The sequence below is a fragment of the Tupaia chinensis genome, unplaced genomic scaffold, assembly GCF_000334495.1.
Source record: "Tupaia chinensis unplaced genomic scaffold, TupChi_1.0 Scaffold000081_1, whole genome shotgun sequence".
Taxonomy (NCBI): Eukaryota; Metazoa; Chordata; class Mammalia; order Scandentia; family Tupaiidae; genus Tupaia; species Tupaia belangeri.
Window position 1 is genome coordinate 4,533,199 of NW_006159542.1, and position 15,940 is coordinate 4,549,138.

Consider the following 15,940-nt stretch of genomic DNA (forward strand, 5'->3'; position numbering starts at 1 on the left):
AAAGAGTGAGACCCACCCCCAGGAAGGACAGCCTCTGTCAGGAGCTGCCATGGTCCCCTCGCCCCCGATCTGAGGCGCAAGGTTAGCAGGGAGGGCTGAGAGCAGGGGCCCCCACCTACTCACTTGGAGCCTTGGTTTCCCTCTCTGCAAAATGGGAATGCTGAAACCAGCCATGCCTTCCCCTCGGGGCTGCGGGGATGATTAGGTTTTTTGGATAGTACCCTTTCAACATGGTTAGTGATCCTGAGAGACAGAGCAGACTTCTGCTCTCTTGCAAAGGCCCAGCCCTCACAGAGTCAGGAGAGCCGTGCTCCCTGACAGTCATGCTTCTTCCCCCCTTTGCATCCCCCAGCCAGCTGGGACTGTTCTAGGATGGCACTTAGGCTGGCACCCAGGGAGATGGAGAAGTGCCAGTCCACAGTCCCACCTGGATGAGGGGACCTGTTCTCCTGGGGCACACGCCTCTTCTCCAGACTCAACGCAGGGCCACTCCCCAAAACTGTTCACCCAGAGCCCAGGGTGTTAGGACTCGTTTCCAGGTCAAAGGACTGCGGCTGTGTGATGGGGTAGGATAGGGAAAGTGCTAGAAAGGCTGCATGATACCAGCTCCTGCTGGAGGCCTGGGTTGTCTCTAAAGCCCCTATAGCCCCCTCAGGTCCGGGGATGGACGGGTTCCTGACACTGTGTCGGCCTCAGGCGGCCCAGCCACCCATGGTGGCTCCTTTCCTCTCGCTTTGCACACTCACTCCTGGGTTTGTTTTTCTTTCTGTCTTTCCATTTTTTTTCTCTTCCTGTCTTAGCTGCGTGTTTTCCCAGAATTCTTATGGGAACGGGGTATTTTCCTGCCCCCTCCCCCTTCCCCTTGTCTGTCAGATTTCCTGTTTTACAAACTGGCTTTGACTCCAGGCCGGGGGCTGGTGGGAAGCAGAGCCTTAGAGGCTTTGGCAGCTTCCAAGAACCGTGATCACCATGGGTTTCTTCCTGCTCTCCTAACTCGTGCCTGGCCTGGGGACAGCAGCAGGTGAATGCCGGCACCCGGGCCTGAAGAGACAGCCCTTAGAGGAGAGAAGCAGAAATCCCCTAACAAGGCTGGCACCTGACCTTTTCCTGGGCTTGCTGACCTGACTTCCTCCTCACCTGGCCTGGAACACTCTTCTCCATGCTCCCCAGGCTCATGCCAAGTCCCACTTCTAGGGAGTCTCTTGCAGCCCCACCGAGCCCCTTCTCCTGCCTTTGCTCCTGCAGCCAAATGAGCCTGAGCCCGCGGAGCGCACCTCACGCGGCCTCGTTTGGTGGGACGTGGCCGGCCGTCTTCACTAGCTTAGTCCTTGCCGAGTTCTGACATGTGCCCAGCATGCTGTCCAGAATCAGGGCAAAGCGCTGGCCACACCACAGCCCTCGTGTCTTGCACTCTTGCTTGCTGTGCCTAGTTTGGCTTTGGAGAGATTTGTGTACCCTCGGGGCTCTCTGGAAGCCAGAGTCCAAGGCCTCATGTCTGCATAGCAGTTGAGCCTGGCATGCAGTAGGAGTCAGTAAGCATATACTGTTTGAAAAGCATCCAGATGGCAGGGTCCTTTCACGGGCCTTCTGAGAGTAGGGATGGGGCCTGCCTTGCCCATGGTAAGAGCAGTGGCGACTTTAGGTTCACCCGGGAGGCCTGACTCCCTTACCTGCAAGCTGTCCTCGGCCTTGAGGCCCCAGCTGTGGACTGCCCTGAGAACCCCCACGCTGCCCCTCCAAGCCTGGGCTAAGTTTGGGTGAGCAAGTCCCAGTGTCCCATCCGCTGCGCTCTGGGAGGGTAGTGGCCAGGTTGGCTTGGTCTTTGGTCTCTGGATAGGGCCAGCTCTGGGCCAATTTCTGTGAACCTCTGTGGGACAGGAGAAAAGGAGTATGGGAGGTGGGGGTCACAGGCCAGGTGGGCTGCTGGGGCCAAGGGGAGTGAGGTCCATTCTTGGACCCTGTTCACTCCAGGCTCTCCTGCTTTAACCGAGTTTATCTCCTGAGCTCTCAGCCTTCAGGCTTGGCCCACAACCCTGTGCTCAAGCCGCCTGAGCCAAGGTAGGGACAGTGAGGGGCCGGCCAGCTCTTCCTTGGCTCGTGTTTCTTGGAGAGGAGGGCCGTTCTGGGGTGGGGCCTGTGGGCTTCCCGACCGTGCAGTGAGGCAGTGGCCTTGAGGCTTCTGGAAGTGACCAGACAGGGCTGTGTCCTAGATCACCATCCCGAGGGGGAAGGACGGCTTTGGCTTCACCATCTGCTGCGACTCTCCAGTCCGAGTCCAGGCCGTGGATTCCGGTAAGTGATGCCAGCCCTGCTCACCACCCTGCACCCGGGCTTTGCAAACAGAGGATGCTACTGAGAGGGTAGCCCCAGGCTGGAGCAAAGTGTTCTGGTTTTTCTAAATGAAAAGAATAATATTTTTCAATGACCACAGATGAAATGGAGGCTTATGAAAATAGTCCCACTCTTTTTTGGTTTTTATCAAAATGAAAATAGGTTTTTTATATTTTGCTTCCCAAGGTTCTGAACAGGAACTAAACCTCTATTTTCTGTAACGGCTGCATGGATGGGAAAATGAGGGTCATTATAAACTCTACTTGGAATTGGTATTTTATTCGATTCCAGCCCAAATTGCATTTAAAAATTCCTTTCTTGCTTGCTTTCCACAAATAAAAGACTTCTCCTAATCACAGAGAGAGTAGCTGGGAGACAGAGCCAGAGCTCAGTGGTCGGGGTGACCCCAGTGCCTGTCCCTGAGTTGGGCTTGATGCTCAGTGCTGAGGGAATGAATGAAGTGAGACTGGCAGTGGGGCGGGGGAAGGAGCCTGAGCCAGCCCCGGGGGAGGCAGGCAGAGAGCAGGGGAGGACAAAGGTCCCACCCCCTAGGTCCTGAGAGCCACCAAGTTCAGCTCCTCTTTTCACAGATGCAGAAACAGAGAAAAGGGGTGGTCCTTGTCTGAGGTCACCATGGAAGCAAAGGGCTCTGGTCCTTTGAGGGGTCTTGTCTTCAGGGGCCCCTGAATGGCTTTTCTTTGTCCCTGCAGGGGGCCCGGCAGAGCGAGCAGGGCTGCAGCAGCTGGACACAGTGCTGCAGCTGAACGAGAGGCCTGTGGAGCACTGGAAATGTGTGGAGCTGGCCCACGAGATCCGGTGACAGGGACAGCGGGTGGCGGGGGCCCCTGGCCGACGGCACACCTCCCCCAACCCAAACCCGGGCACACTGCCCTGCTTTTGCCAGGCCTTCCTTTGCCCAGCTGTGAGCAATTCACTCTGCTCTTCAGGGGACCCGCTTCTTGGCCTGGAAATGGAAGGTTCAGGCTCAGAGCAATTTGGGATCCGGGAGCAAACAGCAGAGGAGACGCTCTCAGACAGACCCCCTGCGCCAGGACACGGCTCCAGGGGTTGCTTTCCACTTGAGCTAATTATTTCTGCTACCCAAGAGCTGAGTCCTTGGTTTTTTTAAGGACACGGAGACATTACCAATGTTTCAATTGCACAATGGGGACATTATTATTGTTTAAAATTTACTTATTTCTTCTGAGAGAGAGAGAGACGTAGCAGGAGTGAGGGAGAGACAAACATCCCCAGCAGGGGTTCATGTCACAGTGCACCCTCAGCCTCAGCCAGCCTGCCGTGCGCATGTGCCTGCCATGTATGGGAGGCTTCGGGATGCAATCCTGGGAACTTTTCTTATGGGGCTAGTTGTCCCACTGCCTGGCTCCCAAAAGATTATTCTTTAGAATGTTTGGTTTTCTCCCAAATTTTTCTTTTTTCTTTCTTTCTTTCTTTCTTTCTTTCTTTCTTTCTTTCTTTCTTTCTTTCTTTCTTTCTTTCTTTCTTTCTTTCTTTCTTTCTTTCTTTCTTTCTTTCTTTTTGGCCAGAGAGAAAGAGAGAGAGAGAGAAAAAACAGACAGACAGACAGACATGGAGGGAGAGGGAGAAAGCACCTCCTGATGGGGCATGGTCATGCTGTGATCCCTGGTCCTCCATTTTTCTCCATCCTATTAGGATTGGGAGCACGGCCATCAACCATGTGCACATGCGCCCTGCATGTTTTTAATTTTGTTTTATGGAGAGGTTTTTGCTATAGGGTGCGTGCGCTCACCAGAAAGAGAGAGATAGAAAGAGAGAAATCACCCCCCAGAGGGGATGGCCATGCCACAGTCCCTTCTCCATACTCCTCTTGGGATCTTGGGCATGCATGCACATGTGCCTGGCATGAGTTTAAGCCACTGGGTCTGGGACTCGAACTGTGGTTGACTACATGGAAGTCCAATGACGTAGCCATTATGCCATCTGCTGGTCCCAATGCCCTGCATGTTTTTTAAGCTATAGGGGCTGGGATTAGAATTGTAGTGGGCCATATGGCATTTGGCTCCCTTAACCATTAGGCCTTGAGTCTAGCCCATGGGTCCCTGACTTTTGACCCCCTGGGGTCAAACCTTTTAGGTTTGCTTCTGGAGTGACTGGCTGAGGGGTTGCTCTTAGGTGGCTTGCTTGTTCTTGCTTGCATGTCTCTCATCCATGACAGACATCATAAGTTGAGTGTGCGACTCTTCCCTGTTGAACCTGGCCCTGACTTCAGGGGCCTTCTCAGCTCCTGCCAGTCAACTCGGGTTGACCTAAGAGAATCCTCTGCCGTCTCTGGTTTTAGTGGCCTCTTACATCCCAACACTGGCGACTCCCTCTCTGCATCTGCTTCTTCCTTCTCTCCTCTTCTTCTCTGCCCTGCAGGGTCCCACCTTGATTAATCTTGGTCTGTGCCAACTCATTTCTCCATATGATCTTCCACTTCCAGGAGCTGCCCTAGTGAGATCATCCTGTTGGTATGGCGCATGGTCCCCCAGGTCAAGCCTGGGCCAGATGGAGGGGTCCTGCGGCGGGCCTCCTGCAAATCAACGCATGACCTCCAGTCGCCCCCCAACAAGCGGGAGAAGAACTGCACCCACGGGGCCCAGGCGAGGCCTGAGCAGCGTCACAGCTGCCACCTGGTGTGTGACAGCTCAGATGGGTTGCTGCTCGGCGGCTGGGAGCGCTACACTGAGGTGGCCAAGCATGGGGGCCAGCATACCCTACCTGCGCTGTCCCGTGCCACCGCCCCCACCGACCCCAACTACATCATCCTGGCTCCTTTGAACCCTGGGAGCCAGGTACGAACTGTTAGAGTGGGGAGGTCAAGGGCATTGGGTCCCTGTGGGAGCCAGAAGGACTCGAAGACTCAAAATGATGTTGTGAGGAACCTACAAGGGGCTGGACTTTGGAGCTGGGAGCCAGGACATGGGCTAGCTCTGCCTCAGTACGGCTCTCCTTGGTAGGGAGAACAGATGGGGCTATGCAGCCTCAGGGCACGGAGCCAAGGTCAGGGCATATGCAGGCTGGAAGACTTCACCTAGTGAGAAGGAAGAGCTTTCTAGCAGCCCTTGTTTTTCTGCAATGGAATGGGCTGTCTCGGTAGGTGGTGAGCTCCCTGTCATAGGAGGTGTGAAACCAGATATTGTAATTGCATCAGGGGATGATGGAGTGCATTCCTCAAAATATTAGTCCCATGAGATACTCTGAGAAAAAAGTGTTCTGAAGTCAAATACATTTGAGGAATATCTCATACTCTTCCTCTTTGAGGCCTCTTGCAACTCAAATATTCTAGGATTCCCTGTTTGCTCCAAACTCCATCAGCTGGTTATAGAACATCTGTTTTTTCCTTGTACGAGGTGCTCCACTTCCTATGCCCCAGCTATGGTGTCAGGGGCCCTGCATGGCTGCCCTGCCCTGTTCTGGGGCTCATATGGTTCTCCTGTCTCTCTCTTGCAGCTGCTGCGGCCCGTGTACCAGGAGGATACCATCCCTGAAGGTGAGTCTAGCCTGCTTCTGCTGCTATGCCCTGCAAGCCCAGAGAGCGGTGGTGGTTGGGGTGAAAAGGAGGCAGCTGAGGCCTGGCTCAGCTTCTCCCCTGAGCTGCAGGCCTTTCCAATGTGGTCAAGGCCATCTAGCACACTAACACAGACTCTCTTTCCTCTTGGGACCTTCTTATTTGTTTGTTGAGATTATTATTTTTGTTTTGTTTTGTTTTTGTGGTAGAGTGGGTGCACTCACCAGAGTCACGAGAAAGACAGAAAGTGACAAATTATCCACCAGGCAGGATGGCCACACCACAATCCCTTCTCTTCCATTCTCCTCTTGGGACACACACACACGCCCGGTGTGAGTTTTAAGCCACCAGGTCCAGGACTCAAACTGTGGTCAACTACATGGAAGTCCAGCGACGCAACCATTACACCATCTGCTGGTCCCCCTCTTGGGACCTTTTCTCCCTCACGAAGCCAGTGTTTTTCTTGAAGCCAGAACTGAAAAGGAAGAGAGAGAATCTTACCAGAACAATCTAAGAGACAGGGTGTTCAGGACTCAGGCATTCAATTGAGACTCATCCAGTTTTACTAGGCAATTAATGCATGCTAGGTATTATAGGTGACCCAGGTGGGCCTGCATGGAAGGGTGTCATGGGATTTGGACCTGGGAGGTCTCAAGTTGGAGTTCTCGCTGTGTGACTTTCAGCAAATCATGTCCCCTCAGTGAGTCTCAGTTTTTGATCTATAAAATGGGACCAATAATTTCTCCCTCAAAGTGTTGTTGGGGGGATTAAATGAGAAAAGGGTTGTGAGTAGTACCTGTATTCTGAGAGATCTTACCCAGGGGGTAGTTGGCTTTGACATGCACAGATGTCTCTCCTGTTTGAATGGAGTCTTCTTTGTCCTTCAAATCCTGGTCAGGGATGGACACTAGGTTCTAAACCAATTCTCCTAGTAAGCCTGAGATATCAGTCTTGACCCCGGAGCTGCCCGGGCCTTCTTTTAGGCCCTCTGTGCCCTCCTTCTCTTCCATTCTCCTCTTGGGACACACACACACGCCCGGTGTGAGTTTTAAGCCACCAGGTCCAGGACTCAAACTGTGGTCAACTACATGGAAGTCCAGCGACGCAACCATTACACCATCTGCTGGTCCCCCTCTTGGGACCTTTTCTCCCTCACGAAGCCAGTGTTTTTCTTGAAGCCAGAACTGAAAAGGAAGAGAGAGAATCTTACCAGAACAATCTAAGAGACAGGGTGTTCAGGACTCAGGCATTCAATTGAGACTCATCCAGTTTTACTAGGCAATTAATGCATGCTAGGTATTATAGGTGACCCAGGTGGGCCTGCATGGAAGGGTGTCATGGGATTTGGACCTGGGAGGTCTCAAGTTGGAGTTCTCGCTGTGTGACTTTCAGCAAATCATGTCCCCTCAGTGAGTCTCAGTTTTTGATCTATAAAATGGGACCAATAATTTCTCCCTCAAAGTGTTGTTGGGGGGATTAAATGAGAAAAGGGTTGTGAGTAGTACCTGTATTCTGAGAGATCTTACCCAGGGGGTAGTTGGCTTTGACATGCACAGATGTCTCTCCTGTTTGAATGGAGTCTTCTTTGTCCTTCAAATCCTGGTCAGGGATGGACACTAGGTTCTAAACCAATTCTCCTAGTAAGCCTGAGATATCAGTCTTGACCCCGGAGCTGCCCGGGCCTTCTTTTAGGCCCTCTGTGCCCTCCAGAGAGCTCGGACTCAGAAGTCCAGTTGGTTTGTGGAAGGTGGAGACCAAGTTTGCCAGGCGGCCTTCAGTGTTCGTCTTGGCCTGTGCTTGAGCCCCTCCTCTGGTGCCTTTTGCTGGAGATAGAACTGGGGCAAGAGAGAGAGAGAGTCAGGTGGGGAGAGAGAGAGAAAGTGAGAAAGCACTCCCTTGCGGGGATGGCCACACTGCAATCCCTTCTGCATTCTCCTCTTTGGATTTTAGGCCTACACACATACAGCATGCCCTCCAAGCCACTGGGTCCGGGACTTGAACTGTGTAGTCAGCCATGTGAGATCCAGCTGTCTTAACTTTATGCCATTTGCTGGCTCTCTCAATCTCCTTTCTAGAGAGTGGCGTTTTCCCAGTCACTAACAGGCTTGCTTTTTGCCATTCCCCTCTCTCAGCAGCATGAAGATGCTATCTATAGCAGGTTCTTGGAAGAGTGCCTGTGCTTTGTTTGGGTCAAAAGGGCTCCTATAAAGCTGAGGATCACTGATGGAAGGCTCCTTCCTTCTATCCAATCTGGGGCATTATGGCAACTGCACCCGATCTGCTGGAAAAGACTCTGTGTTTCTTCTGGGGGGCACATTCTGTTTGAATGGAGGTGCCTCTGCTTGAAAGGTGGTACCTTCATTAAGAGCCGGGTCTGGGCCTGGCAGAATTTTGCTTGGGTCATCGACTGCAGGAGAATGTCTCTGATCACCTCTAAGTTTGGAAGCTGGTCGTGGAGTAGGGGGGCTGGAGAGGTGGGTTTCCCTCAGGGAACATGTGGGCATGGAATCAATTCTCCCCCTGCCTGAGAAAGGCCTCTGGGTCCCCTGGTACGCTCCCAATCTGCATCCACATCTTCGATCCACTCAGAGAATAGAATACTTGGTACACCATGGAGGGCACAGTGGTCTGAGCTGGGGGGAAAGGCTGCAGGGAAATGATGATCACAGCAGTGATGACTGAATGCATCGTATGGCGGTCTCCACCTTACATCATCTATTCTTCCTAACCATAATCCTTTTTGGTATTCAAGGATATCTGCTTTTTTTTAATTTTATTTTTTCTTTATTCATGATAGAGTGGATATACAAGAGAGAGAGAGAGAGAGAGACCCCTTCCATGGGGTCTGGTCATGCCGCAATCCCCTCCCTTTAGTACCCCAGCCTGTTGGATCTTGGACACTTGTGTGTGTGCTTGGTATGTTTTAGACTGACTACGCTGGGGATTTGAACCATGGTTGCCCTGTGGGATCTGGTTTCCCTTGAGCAATATATTATCACTGCACCATGGAGCTAGCCTCAGTTTTTCTTTCCTTCTCTTTCTTTCTTTTATTTATTTATTTTTGCTTTGTTGTAGTTTATTACCTTTTACCTTGAATAAAGTCATAGCAAATTGTTTGGTTTAGCTCTCAGCAGCCCGCTCCTGAACTCTGAGGAAGCTTGCCTTCCTCTGGGCTGCCCAATCTTTCTTCTGGGCAAGGGACATCTTGGGACGGTTCCACCTCTTCTTTTTAACTTCTTTCTTGGGTTTCTTTTCATAGACTGGGTTCTCTCATATAGCAGTGTGAGCTTACTTGTACATCTCCTCCATCACTTCTGGAGTTACACTATTCTTTATGTACTGAGAGAACTGTTTCTTGAAAGCGTCATCTTCCTCATTAGGTAACGCGTGTAGTCTGCAACGTTCTGCCCCATGATGTGCTTCCAATGGACTTCTGCGTTAAATTCCTTGCTTTCAGAATCATAACCAGGGAATCGTTCGGTGCTGTGAGGGATAGATAAGACTCCACCCACTGCTCCCTTCAGGGCCCCAAAAACGTTATTGCCAGTGGTGGTTCTGGCAAGGCCTGCATCCAAATAGCGGGTGAAGGCACCAGGTTGACCATCCATGCTTTCTACGTTGTACCCAACTCCGGTCACTTCCACTTGACCTTCATAGATCTTGTCCATGTCAAACCTACGGAGAAGCCTGTGGGCCAGCAGCAGGCCAGTACGATATGCTGCAGCATCATTTGTCAGGCCAGCCTTCACACCGTATTTTGGTAGTTGGTGTGCATAAGCTGCACAGACTATCGTATCCCCTTCTAAACGGGCATAAGCGATCTGACAAATGATATCTCTGTTAGTCACATGAACTATCAACCTGTATTTGGGTGTGTTGTACTTATTTTTATCCTGGATCACCAAGCGTTTCCGAGCATAGTAATCAGTTTTACCCTCTCGTCGTCTTCTAAATTTCACTTGGTATCTCTTAAAGTAGGCCTATTCTTGATGACTTTAACAAATCCCATCCTGTGGAACAGAGACCCGTGGCCGTGGTCGACCTGCAGGCCCACAGCACTACAGGGGGAAAAAAGCTCAGTTTTTCTTTTTTACCAGGGATCAAGTCTTCATAGTTCCCAGTCCTGGGCTTCAGAGGAGGGAATGAAATTCAGGCCAGGAAGCCCCCCTTAAACACACTTGTGGCTGTCCAGAAGTTAAAGCTGTCACCAGGGTGCTGACCGCTCAGTCCCCCTCCTCTGACCGGGCTGCCAGGAGGCAACCTTTCAGGAAGGAGTGTTGAGCTGTCTTGAGTTGAATAGGAGAGAGAGTTGAACTGCCCTGAGCCGAATAGGGTCTGGTGCCCTTCCGGGGCCTGAGGCGCCTGCCTGCCTGAGGCTGGCATGTTCCCCAGGGCCGCTGGTGCCCTCGACATTGTCCCCTGCTTGGTGAAGGCAGCCCAGTCTCAGATTCTCCACTGCTGGGGTGGGATGGCTGCCAGGCCTGCCTTGGAAGCCAGAGCAGGGCTATGTAATTACTGTGCTTGGTCAGTGAAGCAGGTGGCGGAGGAGAAAGTGGTGGGGGCAAAGTTGACCAGATGCCATGAGGCAGCAGGTGAAAGTAAGAAGTAAATTGAGTTTACCTTCATGGACCCAGCAGCGGGTCCCAACCTGGACTGTTCTAGAAAAGGAAACGTTGAGAGTCAGTTTTGGAGGGCCGTACCTTGTTGCCAACTGCCATCCAGGAGTGTGTGGAGGCGGGCATGACCACCACATAGGCTGGGTTGATCCCACCCTGGCAGGTCATTTCCTGGCTGCATGACCATGGGCAAGTCACCCAACTACTCCAGGTGCCAGTCACCTTGTCTGTAAAGTGGAGTTCAGCAGACCTCTTCTCCCCAAAGGCTGAGGTACATGTCCGGTGGCTTATTTATAACACTTGAGGCCCAACACATGAGGATTCTTTGATAGCCCTGTATCGCTGGGCTGGGAAAGAAGAAATAGTTTCTTTTGAAAGTCTGAGACTAGGGGCCCAGGGCCCAGATTTTGGCATCTGCAAGTGGTTCCCTTCTTAGTTCTGGTCTGTTTTGCTGCAATCTCCTACTTGTCAGTCCTGCATGGTTTCCCCTTCTCTGGTGTAGGCCTGGCCATGTCTCAGTGAGTGAGCTAGTTCCAGGCAGATCCCATGACCCGGCTCCTGCCTGGTTTGAGGCTCATTCCGACATACCTTGCCTGTCCTACCAGTCCTCGGGGGGATTGCTCAGTGCATGGGGATTATTCTCTTACTCTGCCATAAGCCACCAAGCCCTTTCCCATCAGGTCTCTTTTCTTTTTGAGAGATTTTTGCTATAGGGTGTATACACTCTCCAGAGAGACAGAGAGACAGAAAGTGAGAAATCACCCTCCAGAGGGGATGGCCATGCCACAATCCCTTCTCCTCTGTTCTCTCAGGATCTTGGGCACACATACACATGCACCTGATGTGAGTTTTAAGATGCCGGGTCCAAGACTCGAACCACAGTCGACTACATGGGAGTCCAGCAATGTAACCATTACGCCATCTGCTATTCCTGTCCTATCCGGCCTCTTACATGAGCCTCTCGTTGACCCTGGGGCGGGCAAGGCAGCAAGCAATCTGTGTACCCTGCACTTCGCCGTGGAGAAAACTGACTCAGGGCAGGAACCTGTTCGGGGTTGCATAGCCAGTCTCAGACTTGGGAAGTCAGTGCTTAAGTTTGGTGTTGTGTCCATCTCCAATTCGGTGCAGATCTTAGGGTTAGATGGCAGTTTGAGCAAAGGAGCCAGGGCCTGGCAGCTCACGCCCCCGTGGGGGCGCGATTAAGGTCTGACTAAGGTCCTAGCCTCTATTCCGCCTACCCTGTCCTAGGCTTGTGCTCTCTCTGCCTCTCTGAGCAGCTCGCCAAGAGGCAGGAAGTGGTTTAAGTTATTGTGGTTTAAGTGTTGGCCCTGGATTCGACTGTGCTCAGTGGTCACTTGTGGGGGCAGCTGACTTGTTTTTCTCACCTTGCTCGGTGAGCAGGGCCCCCAGGTGGGAGGAGGAAACAAGTGTGAAACCTTCTGAGCTGAGTGTTTCCTCTGAGGCCGTGGGCTTTGCGTTGGTGGGGAGCTTCCCTGAGGTGTGTCTGGGGTCAGCCACCTGTTCACCCTTGGCTGCCAGGGCTGGGGGTGGTGAGAGGAGGCCCCAGGCTGGGCACCAGGTCAGGGAGGGCCTGTTCAGTTGCCCGCCAGCAGCAGGAAGCCCTCGGAAGGGGCCCAGGTGTGTGCAGATCACCATTGCTCTGGGGCTTGCCTTGTATGCAGGCGTCGCTGGCTTGTTAGCTCCTGTGTGTTTTGCTCCTTTGCCCATTTGATAGGACGTGATAAAGACTTGGTTGGGATGAGCATGGGTGTCCAGCAGTGTCCTCTTAAACAGGGCCCCCTGCCTTTGCAACCTTCTGCTCTCTTCCCTGGGGTTGGCCTTGTTTCTCTCTCTCTCTCCTTTTTATAATTGGAATAATTATGAGTTGGTGTCGAAGCCTTAGTACCTCCTAGATGCCATGAAGCTTTGGATTCCTAAGGTCCCTTGGGATTGAGTTTGATTTTCAAACTTGCTTTTGCAAGGGGAAGAGTCACGATGATAACAAAAAGAAGTAGGCAAGGGGCCAGCTGGTGGTGTGATGGCTAAGGCACTGGATTCCACATGGCCGACTGCGTAGTTGGAATCCTGGGCCCTGTGGCTTGAAAAACATGCTGGGTGTGCATGCATGCCCAAAACCCCGAGAGGAGAATGGAGGACAAAAGCCTGCAGTATGGCATCTCTTCTAGGGGGTGTTTTCTCACTTCCCCTCTCTCTCTGTCTCTGTCTCTGTTCCTGGTGAATGCACATGCCCTATATCAAAAAAGACTAAAAGAAGAAGGAGCAGCAGCAGCAGCACACAGCTCAATTTTGCTGCACACATGCAGGTCCCAGGCCCTGGCCTAAGGACTTTCTTTTATTTATTTATTTTTTTGGAAAGGTTTTTGCTATAGGGCACGTGCGCTTGCCGGACAGACAAGAGAGACAGAGAGACAGAAAGCGAGAAGTCACCCCCCACGGGGGATGGCCACGCCGCAATTCCTTCTCCTCCATTCTCCTCTCGGGATCTTGGGCACGCAGGCACACGCACCCGGCGTGAGTTTAAGCCACCAGGTCTGGGACTCGAACCGCGGTCGACTACGTGGGAGTCCAGCGACATAGCCGTTATGCTAACTGCTGGTCCTCAGGACTTTCTTAAAGTCTCACAGCAAGCCAATGAGCTTGGCCTGTTTTAGGATTTGAGGTGGATACGAGGGAAGCACAACCCTGACGGGGAGGTCAGCCACCCAAGGTCACCACGCTAGGCTCTGGGGCAGCAGGACTTGAGCATGGCCGTCTGACCTCAGCACCTGTGCTCTTTACCCAGACCTGGAACAGAAGTGCCGCTTTGTACTCCAGGCTGACTGATGTGAGCCAGGCTGCTCGCGCTCCCGGGGGAGGGAGGGCAGACCCTCACAGGTCCCGGGAAGGCCTCCGCCTCTGCTCCGCTGCTGACAGCAGATCCCTGTCCATGGGGCCTGGGTGGTGATGGGATGGGTAAGCTGGGCTGGAATGCCCGGGCTGGAGTGGGATGGTGGCAATAGGGGTGCATACATCCTGCCACGCGGGACAGTCACCACTCTGCTCCAAATGAGTGTTTCACGTGGGACTGTGAACCCAGTGAGGTCAGATCTTCTGATTTTCAAAAATATGAAGACTTTCTTTTTTAAAGGGATATTTTTGCTAAAGGTTGTGTGCACTTGCTGGAGAGACAGAAACAGAGAGATGGAAAGTGAGAAATCATCCCCCAAGGGGATGAGCAAAGTGTAATCCCTCCTCTTCCATTCTCCTCTTGGGATTTTGGCCACTCATGCACACCTGCCCGGTGAGTTTCAAGTCATTGGGTCTAGGACTCGAACTGTGGTCAACCATGTGGGAGTCCAATGCCTCAACCACTACACCACCTGCTGTCCCTGACATTTTGTAGATTTTACAAGCATGAGGCCAAACAGATAGGTCTAATTCAGGGCCTGGGTCACTATGGGGGATTCCTGTCATCACAGCTCCATCCTAGCCTGTGACATTGCCTGTGTATGTGTCATCATCTCACTAGAGTGACAGGGAATTCCTTGAGGCCTGAGACCCTCCTGAGGTCTCCTTCTGGTCTCAACACCTTGCAGGGGGCCTGGCGCAATCTACGTAATAGATGCTTAGTAAACTGTTGTTCACTAAATGAGCTGTGTTCCCTTTTTCTGCAGAGGGGATGCCTTTTCAGGGCCGATGGAAATGTCTGATAGCCCCGCTATGTCTGTTCCTTCCACAGAGTCAGAGAGTCCCAGCAAAGGGAAGTCCTACTCAGGCCTAGGGAAGAAGTCCCGGCTGATGAAGACGGTGCAGACTGTGAAGAGCCACGGAAACTACCAGAATTGCTCAGTCATGAGGCCACACACTCCACACTCAAGCTACGGCACCTATGTTACCCTAGCCCCCAAAGTCCTGGTGTTCCCTGTCTTTGTTCAGGTGAGCCTGTGGCTGGCCCCAGCGGCCCCCTCTGGGGAAATGAGAAAGAAGAGGGGCCTCAAGCCTAGAACTTAGGGATGGTACTTCATCCCAGGGATAAGATCCTCTTTTGGGAAAGAGCTTCTAGTGCTCAGGGTTCTGGGGGTTCTACTGAGGGAGCAGAGCTTCCAGGAGGACACGCAGGAGAAGGTGGGGGCAGGGGAGCCCAGCAGTGAGGGGCTGCTCTCCTTCCCCTCCTGGCCTCTCCCATCTCTGGGGATAGGCAGGTCACCACCATTGCCAGCTGTGACGTTCAGGCCTGCTTGTCAAGGTTCCCACTCACTGGCTCCTCTAGGGGCTTGTGCCTGGGCAGTAGCTGAGGGAGACCCTAGAGGTCTGGAGCATGTCTGAGCTCCTTGCTTTTGGAAGATGTGTCTGGGCAACATAGGCTGAGATCCCTCTAGATCTTCCTTCTCCTGCTTCTCCCTCTTCTTCATTCTCTTCCTCCCCATTTCTCTCTCCTTCTCTTTAAAAATAACCTTTATTTATTCCATTGCCCAGATAGAATGTTTAGTTATCTTTCTGCATCTGTTTACACACATACATGCAAAAACCCCAAACTGCTCTTATTCTATATTTGATATCTTATTGCCTTATTTCTTGATAGGGCTTGCATAGCTGTACCTCATGTGTTCAAGTTGGCCTCAGAACTGAGTCTGGGCCTTTGAGGCACTTTCCAGTCTCTCAAGTGGTGGTGTGACCCAGGGATCACTGTGACTGGGCCTATCCTTTTGCCTTTTTTTTCCTTTAATTTTGCTATAAGGTGTGTGCACTCACGAGAGAGAAAGAGAGAGAGAGAGTGAGAAAGCACTCCCAAGGGGCGATGGCCACACTACAATCTCCTCCATTCCTCCATTCTTCTCTAAAGACTTAGGGCACACACTCACACATGTTTGGCATGTGCCTCAAGGCGCTGGGTCCAAGACTTGAGCAGCGCAGTCGGCCATGTGGGATCCAGATGCCCCAACCACCAAGCCATTGACTGGCTCCCTACTGCCTTTTTGTTTTGTTTGTTTTAGAGGGATTTTTGCTACAGGGCATGTGTACTCACTGGAGAGACAGAGAAAGAGAAAGCAAGAAATCATCCCCCAGCGGAGATGGCCATGTTGCAATCCCTTCTCCTCCATTTCCCTCTCGGGATTTTAGGCATGCACACACATGCTCCTGGGGTGAGTTTCAAGGGGTGAGTTTCAAGCCACCAGGCCTGGGACTCAAACTGGTCAACTATGTGGGAGTCCAGTGATGTAACAATTACACCAATTGTAAGCAAAAATTGTAGTGTGAACAGTTCCCACATCACTGTGTGTTCTTTGAGCCTGTGTTTTGTAGTGGTTGTCCACTATCTATGGATATATCCTACTTATTTAACCCATTCTCTATTAAGATACTTACATTATACCCATTCTTTTGCTATAAATAACTCTGATGAAAGTCCTTGTGCATGAATTGCTTCTCCGATGATTTTCTTCGGGAGAGATTCCTAGAA

The 15,940-nt window shown here is 52.0% G+C and overlaps 1 protein-coding gene and 1 pseudogene across 6 annotated transcripts in view; one reads left to right on the forward strand and one right to left on the reverse strand.

Annotated features, from left to right (window-relative positions):
* The window catches only part of RGS3 (regulator of G protein signaling 3), a 158,657-nt gene that overhangs the window by 59,090 nt on the left and 83,627 nt on the right, over positions 1-15,940 (forward strand). For all 6 annotated transcript variants that reach the window (XM_014585618.2, XM_014585638.2, XM_027769509.1 and 3 more), the window contains 5 exons: positions 2,211-2,292; positions 3,042-3,147; positions 4,796-5,147; positions 5,806-5,845; positions 14,219-14,415. In XM_014585618.2, the coding sequence (XP_014441104.1) occupies positions 2,211-2,292; positions 3,042-3,147; positions 4,796-5,147; positions 5,806-5,845; positions 14,219-14,415 (777 nt within the window). The remainder of the gene's footprint in view (positions 1-2,210; positions 2,293-3,041; positions 3,148-4,795; positions 5,148-5,805; positions 5,846-14,218; positions 14,416-15,940) is intronic.
* On the reverse strand, positions 8,984-9,881 carry LOC106734253 (60S ribosomal protein L5 pseudogene; annotated as a pseudogene).